At 41.7% G+C, this 15834-nt stretch overlaps 1 protein-coding gene across 2 annotated transcripts; it reads left to right on the top strand.

Moving 5' to 3' along the window:
• Positions 1–2979: 2979 nt before the first annotated feature.
• xkr5b (XK related 5b) lies at positions 2980–13302 on the top strand. Of its 2 annotated transcripts, none has more exons than XM_033634566.2 (13): positions 2980–3232; positions 5268–5357; positions 5509–5614; positions 5747–5913; positions 7571–7704; positions 8429–8507; positions 8710–8879; positions 9288–9399; positions 9832–9999; positions 10638–10828; positions 11064–11147; positions 11356–11536; positions 12188–13302. In XM_033634566.2, exons 1-13 carry the CDS (start codon positions 3124–3126, stop codon positions 12814–12816), a joined length of 2220 nt encoding a protein of 739 aa, XP_033490457.1. In that variant the 5' UTR covers positions 2980–3123; the 3' UTR covers positions 12817–13302. The 2 variants fall into 2 exon arrangements, with proteins under 2 accessions (XP_033490457.1, XP_033491289.1); XM_033635398.2 differs by having other exon boundaries at positions 11064–11129.
• The last annotated feature ends 2532 nt before the right edge of the window (positions 13303–15834 follow it).

Consider the following 15834-nt stretch of genomic DNA (forward strand, 5'->3'; position numbering starts at 1 on the left):
GTTAGTTTGTGTTACTGTGGTGAGCTGTGTTAAAGTCTGTAAACAGATGTTTTGGGTTTACTGTAGTTTAAGGTGGAGTCCTATGACTTCAATTCATCAACAGTCTTCTCCATTTTTGGATTCTTCATCCTTTCAGTGGCACCCCCAGAAGTTTTTCATCTTGGGATGATGCACCAAAACCAAAAGTCACAACTGAATTTCAGGAATTTACTCATGCTGTTGAATTATATCGGCTATTTTTTTCATATTCCATTTATAGATTTTCAGATTTTAATACAAAGGAAAAAAAAATAAATAAATAAATAAAAGGCTCTTATAGGCAGTATGACCAGCCAGAAGTTCAGCACCAGCTACTGAATGGATGTCTGCAATATGAGCTATACATATAGTAAGAGTACACACGTTGTTTGTCCAACCCATTATAAACAAGTATATATGCATATGTGCAAACACTGGCCATTCTTGATAAATAGGACATGAATGGTTGCCATATTTTATCAAAGATTACAGAGCTGAGGGAAACACAAATTATATAAACTAGTTGAGAACTATGTCAACATGCAGAGTGAAGGAATCGCACACTGGTTTCCTTATTTTACAGTTAATGTTACATTATATGGGCAGCACAGTGGTGCACTGTCACCGTACAGAAGAGAGGGATCCAGGTTTGAACCCGCCGGCCTCCACCTATGTGGAGTTTGCATATTCTCCCTGTGTCAGTTTTCTCGAGTGAGTTGTTCAGCAATCCTGTTTTGATGTGTTATGTATCTATACATGTAGGGCAATTCATTGCTCTTCTAATAGACAGGTTGTCCTTTTTCATAAAGAGATAGCTTTAATTTGAAGAAAAACATTGATTGTAATGAGCAAAACATTTACTGGGAACAATCCTTCTCATGTTTAGGGGAGACTGGTGGGCACCCATAGAACCCATTTTTATTCAGATAACTTGAGGTGGAAGTTCAAGAGACCCCTTTGACAATGGTCCTGCCAGTTGTTCCCTCACCACAATTTAACTTAACTTTGGAGCTTCATTTAGCCCCCTTTCCCACAAGCTATACCGACATAGTTGGTACCACTGGATGTCTTACGCCGGGTTCACACTAGCTGTCAGTAGTCGCCTGGCCTTTCACACTAGAAGCCATCTCTCCGCACCAGTCAGCAAGTGGTCTGGTCTCTGCCCCCTTGACCGAGACGCCACTGTGTTCACCATGGAGGCATGCGAGAAAAACAAATTATTCTTCAGGGTGAGTAACTGATATACAAACTTGTGTGGCTAAGTGTTCCTTTAGTGGAGAGCATTAGCACATACATAAACATATACAATACACCATAGGGCTGAAGGTTGGGTTGGACCTTGTTTGTTTAGGTGTTACATCAATAGGGACATGACTATCAAGCATCTCAGGGTTACACTGAGGAATTGTGCCAAAGGCTTTGCTCCAGATACGACCACAGGTACCTTGGTCCTTACCAACCAGTCACAACTACTGTTACACACCTTTCCCACACACAAACATGAACACTTTGGGTTAACTTTCTCATTTATAGTCTGTGAGAATGATCAATTATTAGAGTCTGACTCCCCCTGGTGTACATAATGTGCCCCTGCTCCCCGGGCCAGCCCTCCACTCTACAGACCACAACTCAGTTATACACAGCTTGAAAAGCCACATGGTGAATGGCAAATAGAAAAGAGCAAAGGCAAAAGGGAGAGAAGACAGCTTTCAATCAGATAATTACAATTAAAATAAATAGATGAATAAGTAAATGGAGGAATGTAAACCAAGCACAAAAAGTAAGGAAATTTGTGTTTGGTAGACTGTTTCTTTGTTGTAACAGTTCTTCTTGGCAATAAATTTTATACTGTTGGAAAGCCTGTTTATTTCCCTTTAAAATGGTGCCACATTTGTAAGGAAGGAAAATGCATTTGTGGGATATTTCCCTCAAAAATCAGTTTGGTCATGTTCATCATGTCCTCCAGTGTTTACAAAGTGGCATGACACATGTCCACCGGATAAAATGACTGAATGGAATGTTGGGATTGTTAGGAAAACTGAGTTAGATTCATAAAAAGTGGTGCAATGATACTTTAATGCAACATTTCAAACACTGGAGTTTTCTCCATGGTCCAATATTGAGTTTAAGTCAAGTCAATTTTATCTGTACAGCACATTTCATACACAGGTAAACACAATGTGCATTACAGTAAAACATAGAAAACAAACAATGAGATAGAAAACATAAAATACTCTACATAAATAAAATTACTCTGTTGTGCCATTTCATCAGTGGTAGATCTTCTAATTGGCCCAGAGGAGGGGTGCCAAAATTGCCCAGATAGTTTTTCTTTTTTTGTCATTCAAAATAAAATAAATAAAAATAAAATGAAATGACAAAATGAATTAAATAAAAAATAGATAGAACTACAATGAAATAAAAAAATAAGAATAAAAATAAAAATCAAACAAAAGAAAAATGGTGGACTGTATGTGGAGAGCATTAGAGAAAGAGAAACTGAAAGACAATTGGTTGTGCAGGGAATACAAGAGGATGAAAAATTTGGAGATTTGCAAGCAAATAAATAGCTATGAAACATGAATGTAATCAAAAATATATGGGTTTTGGGGGGAGGGGAGGTCTTGCCCAGGGTGCTGAATGTGTTAGGTCCGGCACTGCCTTTCATATTTGTGAGCATAATGTGAATAAAATATATCCTATATTACTTTAATTTAGTGAGTTAAGTCATATGGTGGCCCGTTTTGTGCTCTTTACCCTCCTCTTACATGCAATTACAAGACTTAGACTCTACATACAAACTCTGTATGACCTGAACACTGAGGTGTGAGTCATGAGTATGTTTAAGTATGACCAAGCTCAAAATGTTGAGTTAAGTTAAAATCAGACAGCCTGGGTCTAACATCTGTCAGGTGCCTAGATGCCACTCCACTACACCAGTGCTATCGCTTTAACGGGACGGGCGGTGACGTTGGGACGGGGATCCGGAGCAGACAGGAGGTTGCTGCAGCTGGACCGACTCCCGACCGGGACCAGAACAACACCGGCCTACAGACTAACATCTGATCTCACCGTGAATCTGACACTACAGGGTTTCAATCCACCATGAGAGACTACTCAGCGGCTCCGAGCAACGGAGGCGCCTGCATGCCGTGCTGCCAAGTTTGCGTCTTTGCCTTTACCGCATTTCTCATCGTTGCAGAGAGGACTGCGCGTGAGTCTTACCTGGGACACACACACGCGCGCGCACACACACACACATACGCTCTGCTTACAGATAATAAAACCGAGTGCAGCATCACTAAAGACGTGTCTGTGTATTGTAATGTAGTGGCATCTGCCCACGCTCATCCCTGTTGTGTGTTTTTTGACTTTATTTGCGTGCGCGTGCATGTGGGCGCGTGCCACATTGATGTACAGTGTGTGCGGGCTGCAGCGGCTGGAGGAAAGATGCTGACATGCTGTAGATGAGACATAGGGGGGTTTAAGATGATGTGTTGATCTGTTTAAGCATCGATAATAATCCAACATATAAAGTTGTACATGTGTTTCCACTTGAGCAGCTGTGCCCTGTGTTGTCATGAATAATAGAGCCAGAGTCTGCAGTCAGCACTAGTGCGCCTCTTTCCTATTTTTATACGCTGCATGTTATGAAATCCAGTATGCAGCAAAACTGCAGACTCATGCCTGAGTTTTCCAGAGGTGATCTATTTCCAATAGCTGTAACATTACAGCGGAAGAGGGCTCTTTTCTGGATAAAAACAAAGCGGAGCCATGTTGTCATATTTCAGCGCCCTTTTTTTTGGAGGTGTATGAATGGACGAGGGGATGGGCGTACCCCATGATGGGGCCTAGTCTGCCCGGGCAGCCCGCCTGTTTGGCAGCTGAAGGGGTTCAGATTACATGTGTGGGGAGATGGAGGGAGGGAGGCAGAGTGCAGAGCTGATGAGAGGAGTCTGTAAGTGAGGAGAGGAAGCTGCACTCTTGTTGTCAATAAACCATAGATACATGGGCGGATTATGAGACAATGGGCCCCTGGGTGCAGATATGTAAAGAGGCTCCACCATGTCTCCTACACAGGAGCAAGACACAGACTTTGTGGGGGTTTTACTTCTGTTTTGTGGTTGTTGTTTTGCATCTTTCTTTAGTTATTAGCCATTTTTTGTGGTTTTGTGTCTATTTTTTGTCGGTTTGTGTCTCGTTGTAGTCGTTTTGCATGTCTTGTGGTCTTTTAGTGTTTTCTTGTAGTACTTTTGAGTCTCCTCCTGTGACGACTGGTCAACCAGGTGAGAGTGGGCTCAAACACATAACTCTGGAGACAGTTTGGGTAAAATGACACAGTTTTTAATGGTCAAAAGGTAGGTTTGGTACACAGAAGGACTATCAGTGGAGGCAAATAAATCCAAGGGATGAGTCAGAGGCAGAGTCAATCAACAGGCTAAATCCAAAAATCCAAGAAAAGGACATAGGGAAACAGAAGGCTAGACACATAAGGAGCGAGACACAGGTGAAGTCATCAATAGGGAGGGAAAACACACAGACGCAGGAAGTGAAGTGATCTGAAACAAGAGGAGATGTGAGTTTCAAAGTAAAACATCAAACAACATGAATGAATGAAATAAAAAACCTAACCTAAGAAACCTGAGCTGTGACACTTCCTGATGTGTGACAATTTGCAGCTGAAGGCCAGGGGGCTCCTAACACTTTGGGCCCCTGGGTCTGTGCCCAGTAGGCCTACTCAGTAATCCATGCATGCTTAGGATAGAGGTCATATTAAACGGTGAAGACTCTTACAAATGCTGTTGCCCTGATGTAAACACGTATATTCTAAGCACTGCAACATAAGCAGTATCGTACAAAATACTGCTAGTCTGTTATTTACACACTGTTTCACACAGTTGGTGATAATAATGAGCTACGATATCAAGAGACAGCTATTATTTTAGAGATGCTACTGTGATATTGTGCATGTGATTTCTGAAGCTAATCTGTTTTATGGTCCTGCAACTGTGTATGCAGAGTGTGATTTACCTGTTTAATCTGTATGTTTTTATGATTCAGATCTTATAAAAAACTCTTTAGCATCATCATCAGCAGCACACTCAGCAACAGCTTGCGGAGTGTATCTGACTCATTATGATTCATTTCAACCATTAATGTGAGTGATGTAATGATTTTGTGTTGTAGCCGTCTCGTCTGGTCAGATAGATCTAAATGTTTCTTTGTGTGTCTCTCCCCTCTTTCCCCAGTGATCTATTGCTTTGTATACTACCTGTGGGTGGGTCACAACTACTGCTATGCCCATCTCGCTGGCTTCACTGCGCTGTTCCTGCTGCCAGGTGAGACAACAACAACAACAGCAACATATCAATCTATATTTACAGCATAAATATTTAAGTTGAGGTCCTCAAGAATAACAATAGAGACTGAATGACAATGGAGACTGAATGACAATGGATCGTTTTTTATGTTTGTTCTATTCTTTCACAGGCTGGGGTCCTCAGTGGCTCAGTTATCTGTGGTACCTGTCAGATGGACGCATCCGCAGGAAGTCTCTCACCTGGACACACATACTGCACCTGGGTATCTTCAAAAGGTGAGTCAGCCTTGTGCGTGTGCATCATTACGTCTATTTGTTTATATTTGATGATGATGATAATGATGTAGTGGCTTTTCCTTTTCTCCTCCTCTCCTTTGCCTCCCTTTCATCCATCTCTGACCTCCACAGGCTGTTGGAGTGCATGTGTCTGCCAGATGAGGATGTATACAGCGAGATCATGCAGCAGGCTGATGTATCAGCCTTACGTCTGTTTGAGGCGTTGGTGGTCACCCTCCCTGAGACGCTGCTGCAGACCTACGTGCTCATCTGCACTGATATAGGGATCAAATCTCCAGGTAAGGAGAGACTGAGCAGGAAATGTAGAAAGCGTTTGTGCCAAAGTGATAAGGTCTGAAATAGCATGTGTAATTATTTGTGTGTTGTGGTAAAAGCATGTAAAATAGCTGTAACAATATGACAATTTGAAAAGACTTGCTCGTAGTGAGGAACCCACAGAGAATTATCTCTGCAGCATCCCTCGGCTTTACAGAGCTTTGTAGAGAATTTCAGCTGCTCAGGCCACAACATTACTGTTTTGGTCCATTCTCACTTCCTGCACAGTGTCCCCTAGTGGTCTTCAATACTAACACATCTGTGTATTGTTGAAAAATGTAATATTGAAGCCCAGAGAGAGTCCTCTAATGGTCTGTACTGTCCCGCTGCGGAACAGACTTCAGGTTGATGGACTAAGAGTCTCATCCTACTCTCTAATGTGCTATGTGTGAGCTCAGTCCTGCGTGTTCTTTAATGAAGCAATAGGAGAAGATATTCGGTCTCAGTTAATGTAGTTTATTAAGCAGTAAAGGAATAAAATTACAGAGCTCTGGGTCTCAACTTCACGTCCCTGACGAACAACAAAGGTGTGTCAGTTCACAAAGTCTGACCTCCTGTCCTTTCCCTGACCCAGTATATTTGAGCGTAACAGAGTGTCATTGTGCACGCAAGGCGTTGTCCTCTTCTCATTGGCAGTTCCACTTCCTCCTTCACCACACCACGCCCCTGCCTCGTGTTAATCTGACTCCTTCCCGCTGGCGGCGGGGGCGTGGTTCCTGTTTTGAAAGACAAGAGAACAACACAACTCCCTACACGTGCTGTACCTTACTATCTGTATATCACTTTCTATTCTTTTTACCATATATGAAACTAATTATCTAAGCATTGCGGTATGTGCTCCTCAGACTTCATGTCTCTTCCTCTCCTGTACTTCTCCATTTCTGCAAAGCAAACACATTCAGATCAGCTGAAATCATCTCAGTATTCTCATTGTTCACACATCTAAAACTTATATAGTGAAACACAACTTATAGTAAAACACATAACATCATTCTATTCCCAACAAGGTCAACTGTGCAAATATGATTTACCGTGTCATTGATTTTTTGTTTGTAAGTTGTGCCTTCAGAATGGCAGATCAAATGTAAAAAATATAGTCTAACTCAAACAATGAGAATAAAATAACTGCTTAATGTGACAAAGCTGTAGTTCACCCAAGTTATAGTTAACAACTAGCTCATGAACATTGTGTCAAATATTTCCCTCGGGAGTTGGTAGAGACCAATACAGAGGTGAAAGAGAGTGAAAACTGCACTTAGACTTATTAGGTGACCAGAAACATGATTCTAAATGAATGCTGATGTTGCTTTATGTCTGTTGAATCAGGTAAACAGCTGTTTGCTAACATGTTTGCTACAATAACTTTATGATAACTTCACAATATAGATATATAAACATGTATGACCTGAACAATAACTGTTCTACTGCCCCCAAGTGGCCAAAAAAAAAAACCAAACAAAACAATTAGTGCAGCTTTAATCTGAAACAATTTCTCTGCCATTTCCAGTGTGCATGTGCAGGCAGCAGACTTGTATTTGATGCACAGTATGTACGTAGCATTGCAAGGTATCAGAGTATTTACATTTCTTCTCCTCTCTGTTTCATCCCTCTCCCCTCCAGCCTCGGTGTGTTTTGTGGTGTGTTTGTTATCTCTGGCCTGGGCCTTGGTCCTCTATGCCAGAGCCTGTTCACTCATCAGACCAGGACACCTACAAATGACCCCTGCTGCCATCCTCTGCCGACTTCTGTGGAGGGTGGGCATCTTTACACACCACCCAGTCGCCAGAATAATGTTGGCATTGCATGTTTCTGCAAAACACAGATATGTTACTTTGTACATTTCATACGTTGCAGATATGTTGAAACTTTACTTTTCTTTACATTTCAGTTTTAAATGTTATGTTGTGACAACGCTGTGGTTAACATGTGGTTAGGCTTGCCCAAAACAAAAAACAAAACACTTTGTTATGGTAAGGAAAACATCATGTTTTGGCTCAAACACACCTCATTTTGTTGCTACAAACATGGCTAGACATGTCCCAAACTGTTTAAAAAACACCACCTGGATATGTTCTGAACTGTCTTAAAAAATACACGATTTTGTCACAACAAACAAGACTGGACATGTCTCAAATGTCTCAACATTTGTTGGTCTTGAACAGTGGTCTACAGCTGTCTTCTGCTTGGCAGCTGTCTGGCTTAGGTGTTATGACATCCATCATCCCCTCTTCTTTCTGATGAGAAACTCCACTCATACACATGTAATCTGAACTATGTCATACGTATGAAACATATCAATGGTTTGCAGAAATGTACAATGCCAACATGTTATTCTGGCACCTGAGCAGTTACACAACCCTCCTGCAGTCAACATGCACAACACACACCCTCAGTATAGTAATCTCAATTTAATAAGCTGCATACGTATATGCCTGTGTTTGGCTTTTTGTGTGACAGCTATATTTTCTCTATCTGTAGGTCAGTATGTTGGGATCTCGATTTGCTGTTCTCATGCTCTTCACACGTATCTTCAAACAGTGGATCCTGGGAGTCCTTGGTAAGTCTGGATGCCAAGGCTTCATCCCCAAGCTCATGTTTTCTAACCTGACAGTCCATTTTCTACTGGATAAGGCAGAGAGTGGCTTGTTTTTGCTCGGCCAAGGACACTCTGTTATGGTTCATCACCTCTACTCAGGTTCTCTGAATTGGTATATGTATGCTTTAAAGGTTGAATATTTAATTGGTTGTGTGTGTGTCAGGTGTGCACTGGCTGGGTGCAACTTTCTGGATGGTGTCTCAGCAGACCGACATCATACGTTCAACTAGTCGATGGAGACTCTTCAACCTGGTGCTGGGAGCCATCCACATCTTTCTGTTCCTCAATGTGAAGTGGGGTCAATCCAGATACCGCATGGCTGGGTTCTACCTGGTATGTGCGTGTGTGTGTATTTGTGGTCCATTCATGCCTGTGTGCCAGACTTTTTGGGCAGGGCCATCAACAAAAAAAGAAATACCTGCAACATTTGAGACCCGATAAAGAGAAAAGAAAAACAAATTAAACAACTAATCATGAGGTAAAATATATACTGCCTAGCACAGTCACATTACAGACATGAGTTAAAAATGAGCCAATACAAGCACTAAAAACATGTGTATTGCTTAAAACTGTCCAGCAGATGGCATAGCTGACCTGAGATCCTGATAATGCACTCCTTGAATCAGTATAAACACTTAGACATACACTAAGCTGAATAAAGAGACAAATATGAGACAAATATGGATTTCAATCATGGAAAAGGGTAACCATCTTCCTCTGTTTCTGATCATTCTTCTTTAGGTCATGTTCTTAGAGAACGCTTTGCTTCTTCTGGCCTCCTCGTGGTTGTTCACCATGGTGTCCTGGGACACTGTGGGGATCCCAGCTGCAGTGTTCTGTAGTTTCCTTATCGGTGAGACACAGCAACACTGTATCACCAGACTAAGAGTCCGTAGACATGCTAGTGGCTTTATGAGGCTGCATTAAATGTTAATGTTGGCATGCTAACACTGATGATGGTAACAGGCTAATGCTAAGCAGGTGAAATCCTGTTCATCATGTTAGTTTAGCAAGCTAACCATTGCAGTTGGAAATTTTCATCTGATGGTAGCACCAGATGAAAAAATTAAGGGATCACCAAACTTATCACAGTTCATCCTGATGGGAGCATGGATATCTGTACAAAATTACCACTGGCATGACTAAAAAACTATAAATGCTGCTCTCCTGTATGTTCATTTCCATCTTTTCTGTTGAGATCTAAAAACTTTTACACACACCTGCACAACGCATTTTCAAGTCCTTCTGGTGTCTCATCTTTTTATCTGTTTCTTTCTCTCTCCAGGAGTGATAGCATTGGTGCTCTACTATCGTTTCCTCCACCCCAAGTCCTTTGAGATTTTCCAGAGTATTCGCCACAGGGGGATAGGTGGAGCCTGCGCTGAACGTGGATCTACACTGTCATTGGAGGAGAAAGTCACACCCACTTTCCATCGCCATGCAACACTGTCTGGTCTGTTAAATACCAACCAAAACCTACCTACCTACAACCTACCTCCCGACCGTACTTTCCTAACTACCCACCCTACCTAATAACACCTACCTACACAACTCTTGTCTGTTGTTTTTATTTATTTTAATTGTGATTTTAATTGTGTTTTTAATGCTCTGTAAGTTTCCTTGAGTGTTGAGAAAGGCGCTTTTAAATAAAATGTATTATTATTATTATTATAACCCTACCCAACCCTACCCTCCTACCCTTCCTTCCTACCTACCTACCTACTTACTTACGTACCTACCTTCCAACCAACCTGCCTACCGACTAACCTACCTAACCATCACCCTTCCTGCCCACTTACCTACTTACCTATTCACCTGCCTAACCACTTACCTCCCTTCCTACCTGCATACCAACCTACATACATACCTACCTAACTATTCACTTGCGTAACTACCTATCTTCCTTCCTACCTACCTACCTACCTACCTATCTACGTACTTACCCAACCTACCCAACCTACCTGCTTACCTCCCTACCCACTCTACCTACCTTAACACCCATCCTACCCTACTTACCTACCTACCCACTCTACTCTACCTACCAACCTACCTACCTATTATTATAGTGACAGTGGTTCTTAATTTAATCAGGAGGTGGGACCCTCATGGATCTCCCTATCCAATGGGAGGGCTGGAAACATCACCACTGGCTGTTGATTCGCTTGGCCATGAAGACAGGGGATGTCACTAAGATCTGGACATCGTATGGCGAGGGGGGACTGGCTGGACTGATGGGTCTGTCTGAGGAAGTTCACTCCCCTGATGAACATCATGTCCCTCGGGTTTGTTGGGTTCCTGTTGTTGAACGTTGCTTAGAAGAACTATTTCTTTTAGTAGTGAGACTTCCTGTAAATCGATCTTTTAAAAAAATATGAATTTCATTACTATTTTTTCAGTGGAAAGAATGTTCTTTGTGCTTCCTAAACCTGTCCCTCCTGGCATGCAGCCTACTACGTGATGTCTTTTACTATTATGTAAAACGGTTTCTTACTCTTATTTTGTGCTGTGATTTGTCAGATGCCAATTGTTCAGCCGCAGGTTCCTCAGATCTCACAACCAGCTCCTCAACCACCTCCACCACAGGTGACCCAGGCTCCACAGGCAAGTCCTGTGTATCATTTATCCCTCTTAAACCATAAAGTGGGACTACATGTATACTTGGAGCCACTATGTGTAGGATTTGACAGTGGAGATGAATGATTGTCGTTCATGAGTATAATAAACAACTAGCTCAGCCACCACATTGACTGCTACTACTCTGAGTTTGTCTGTCTGCACTCCGGAGCTCAGCTGTCTGTCTTGTCCGCAGGTGAGAGAGGTGGTCCAACCACCAAAGCCAGCTCCCTCCACTGTGGTAGCCAGGCCAGTGAGAAAAGCTCCACCCACAACAATCCACGATATAAGAAATTTTCCAGAGATCATCCCGGTACGGGAGGTCATTCCTGAAGAGAGTGCAGAAGACGAGTCCAGTGCTGCACCATCTGAAAAAGGTTGGAGGCTTGATGAACACTGAAGCCTGCTGGTGCACACACTCAGAAAGACACACTCAGTGACCACAGAAATGTTACTATGATAAAGATTTTGTCCACAGGTGCTGACTGCGGTATTGCAGACCATCAAACAGTAGATTTATTATGCCACCAACATCTTTTACTTTTATCCACTAAGGGAGAGAGGATGCAGTGAACATATTCATGAGGTGTTCTTCTTTTATTGTTGACCTTTGCCATGGATTTGTTTTAATACTTGGACAGCACAACAGTCTCTGTGATACTTTTCTGGTGTATTTGATCATGCTGCCTGTTAGCTAATACTTTAAACCTGAAATAAGCAATTTGTTTGGCCACTTTGAGGCTGTAAACAAGCTGTGGACAAAACACTGACATACCATCGCTTCAAAAAAGTGATATGGCACACTTGTAAAGTGAGACACCCCAGTTCAAAACATTGTTTTTTCATGCACTGGTCAGTTTTGAGAGGTCTTCTTTCAGACTGGTGGAGAGAAAATGTCCACATTTAGGTGTTTATTTTAGTTCAGCTTTCTGTTCTTAAGATTTATGTATAAAGTACTAGTGTTTTATTTGTGTCTTCTTTGTTAAACACGCTTTACCTTTCTACTCGATGTGATTTCATTTTCAAAGGTGATGAGGAGTTTCAGAGTGCTGCTTATGGCTCACCAACACCTTCATCCCCGCGGCAACCAAGCAGCCTTCGCCATGTTGACAGCAACGCTGCGTCCCTGACCGAAGCCTCGTCCTCCGTAGGTTCCCTGGACATCAAGACTCCCGGCTGGTCACCTGAGCGACGTTCCCCTCTCCTGATTGGCTCTCCAGAGAAAAGGCCATCACTGCCTGGAGAGTCCACCACTACGCTGTACTTCAGCGCGGATGCACAATCTCCCTCCAGTGGGAGCTATCTGGGCTGGGGCTCCGAGTTGTCGCCCATCTCCACCTACAGAAGTCCCTACCGGATCAGGGAGGCTCGTTTTATCACATCGACCCCACGCCTGGAGCCTCGATCTGAGAGTCCAGGTCCGTCTCCTGTTGTTATCATCCCGGCCACTCCAGGTACAACTCCGGGCCCCACCCCAGGTGGAAGCCCCGGTGCATCGACCCCTTCTGCATCATCAACACCTGCAGCTTCGACTCCTGCTCCTTCAACGCCCGTTGGTTCAACTCCTGGTACTCCAATCGTTCCACTCACTCCAGTCATCTCCCACGCTCGCAAACAGATGGTCCAGTTTGTGGACACTAGAGAGAGAATGGTGTAAGGAGGGTGGAGGGTCAAGGGGAAGAACAACTGGGTGGGCAGTGGTGTCTTTTTTAGTTTAGCAGTTTAGGATATACATGAATTCATGCATTAAGTAACCTGGGGAAGGCTTGGCAGGGAGTGAAGGGGTCTTTTCAGCTCAGTTCATTTGAGTCAGTCATGGAAGATATTCTATATAAATTCTTATTTATGTTTTTCTCCCTGACATGAAGATGCAAGGGTCAGACGTTTAGGATGCATAGATAGCGCACTTGCTGGAGGAGAGTGTGATAGTATGAACGCCCTCATATGCTATTTTGGAAAAGGTGAAAAGGAAGCATCTGGCAAATTCATGTGTAGGAGGCGGGGCTAGTGGTTGTCTGCTATCTACCGAGACCACTAGATGAGTTATCAGTGACAAACACGGACATACAAGGTAATCAGCCATTCAAACATGGGGGATGGGGGGATTCTTTCAGTTTTTTAAAACCATTTGCTGAAAAAAAATCACTATTCACTACTACAGGTCATTATTTACAGAAAACTACATCTGGGTTACTCCTCAAAACACAGATACAACTTCACAGGTGCTAATTCATGTGGGACATCACTTTTATTCATGTAGATAAACCCTCACACTTGGTCATTTTTTTGTGTTTTTAACTAAACACAAAAAAATCTAATGCAGTTAGGACTTATTCAGGCAGTGGAGTCATCTGGTTACCTAATTTTTAGAGAGCAAAGTAATTGTTAAAACAATCATAATTATTATGATGATATTTGAATCATGAGTTGTGATAAAATCTTAAGCTTAAACAATCACGTGAATCAAGATGAAGTAACTTAAATGGAAGAATTTTCAAAATGAACCATTTTATCAAACTAGTTTACAAACACCAAACATGCTGACTTTCATGTAACGCCACTTACCAATGCCAGTGTCTTTTTTTCTACATTGGTAAGTCTGATACAATCAAACCAATTATCTGTCATAATAAATAAATAAAGCAGACTTAATGCAAATCCAAGCATACCTACAAAAGGCTTTGACGTTATAATTCTTGCAAAAGCTTACATTTTTTTCACAAAAACCTTCAGATGATGTTAAACATCCCGTCCAGTTTCCAGGAAGTCCCTCATTCATCCGATCAGTCACCCACTGTGTGTACAGCTCCGTACATTACATCACACACATTACAAAGAAACAGAACTCCCTTTTACACTCTGTAAAATACTCAAATCTATTAATTGATGTCTTTATTTTCATGAAACTATCAGATAAGCAAAAGACTAAAAGCAAAGCTTTGAGGGATTTTTTATAGATTATATGCTCTGCTTTATGTTGCTAATTGTAACTGCAATAATTCCAGTCGGCACTTTATAGCAGAAAAGGTACAGCTCACGTAGCATGATGCTCTGTAGAATACACTATGATTATAACACGAGAACACGTCAAAGGGAAATTAAGCAATATAGAATATGAAAGCAGTGTCGCGTGATGCTTCTATTGTAATGCTGTTTGTTAATGCATTTCATTTTATACGTCTATTTTTTTTAAACTTGTTGATGGCTTGTTTTTTGTCTGTTTTAATGATTATGACCTGCAGAAATGCTTTCAGTCTTTCAAAAAAACAAGACAGACACTTTCCCCATTTGGCCCTTTGAAGAAATTGCAAATAATTGCAAACTGGTAATTTTAGTGACAAAGAAAAGATGAAGTACAAAAGAAGGAAATGTCCGCAGGACACAAATACTAAGTGTGGGTTCTTGTCTCTAACAAAGAAGAGGTAACTTTTATGAACACCTCTGACAATCACAGTTTGTTTCCTCTTTAACTGATGAAAGACAGGAAGTGTACGAATGATGATAAGATACAATCATAGCAGCAGTTCAGTCAGGAGAGACTCATTCTGAGTGACAGAATTTTTATTTACATGAGAATTGTGAATAGTCTTTGGCGAACAGACTCCATTTGTGATGTCATATATTTTACTTCCCCCATGGAGTCTAGATGCTGGTGGTGATGAGATGTAGAGGGTACTGAGGATTTAGATGTGATGAGCTCAAACTGGGCACTGGATGTGATGACTGGAGGTGAATGGCCTGAGATGACAGCAGCAGAGAGGAGAGCAGATATAAAGTTTGACAGCAGCAGCAGCTGTTAGAGACCATGGCAAAATTTAATTGGTTTAACTGGACGCCCACATGCCTATAATCAGCTGACAGGAAAAAGCAGGAGTAGTGAGATTGAGAGACAGAACTGTGAATGAATGAATGAAGCATAAAGAAAGTCTTCCTAACTGAACTTGCACTGAGCTTAATTCCTGGTCCTGTTAATGTGGGTTGCCATGGCAGTAAACGTATATGTGCTGGGATGGAAGTTTACTGGTAGTGTTTATAAACTTGTGACTAAAATTCTTATGGTTCCAAACTGATTTAAATATTTTAATTCTTAATTTGGCATTCTTTCTCCTCTGCCTACATATTGATTGGTAGAAGGCTTTGCTGCGTGCCGTGTCTGCTACTTTAATTATTAGCATTTAGCATATATTGTTATTGTTGCCGTCCATTTATTCACACTGGTTTTATTGGTTTTATTGAGGAGCACACAGCAAACAAGCTGTTCTCAGCTTAAAGGCACATGAAGAAACTGTGTACCTGCCTGATGAAGAAAGTTAAAGGAATACTTCATCCACAAAATTGTCAATTGTAATTCAGTTAGTCATGCTGTGTTATCTTGAATTCGGGAAGAAAAGTTTGTTTTTCTTACATGCCTCCATGGATTGATTTGTGTTAATCGGGGACCACATTTAACAACAGCAAAACTACATCAAAACATTAGTTGGCAAACATTCACACAAGCAGTATAACACAGTATAATCCAAGTTAGTTTATCCAGGTGTATGCTCAGTCAGTACTTCCCACATTTTTTGCAAACAAACAAAAACAAAAAAAAACCTTAGCACTCTGGATTTGAAGACAGTATAGAAAAGTTTCACTGTCAGTTTAGTAAGTAATAGTAAGGTCTTAGCAAAAATGG

This window comes from Epinephelus lanceolatus, chromosome 2 (assembly GCF_041903045.1).
Source record: "Epinephelus lanceolatus isolate andai-2023 chromosome 2, ASM4190304v1, whole genome shotgun sequence".
Classification (NCBI taxonomy): domain Eukaryota; kingdom Metazoa; phylum Chordata; class Actinopteri; order Perciformes; family Serranidae; genus Epinephelus; species Epinephelus lanceolatus.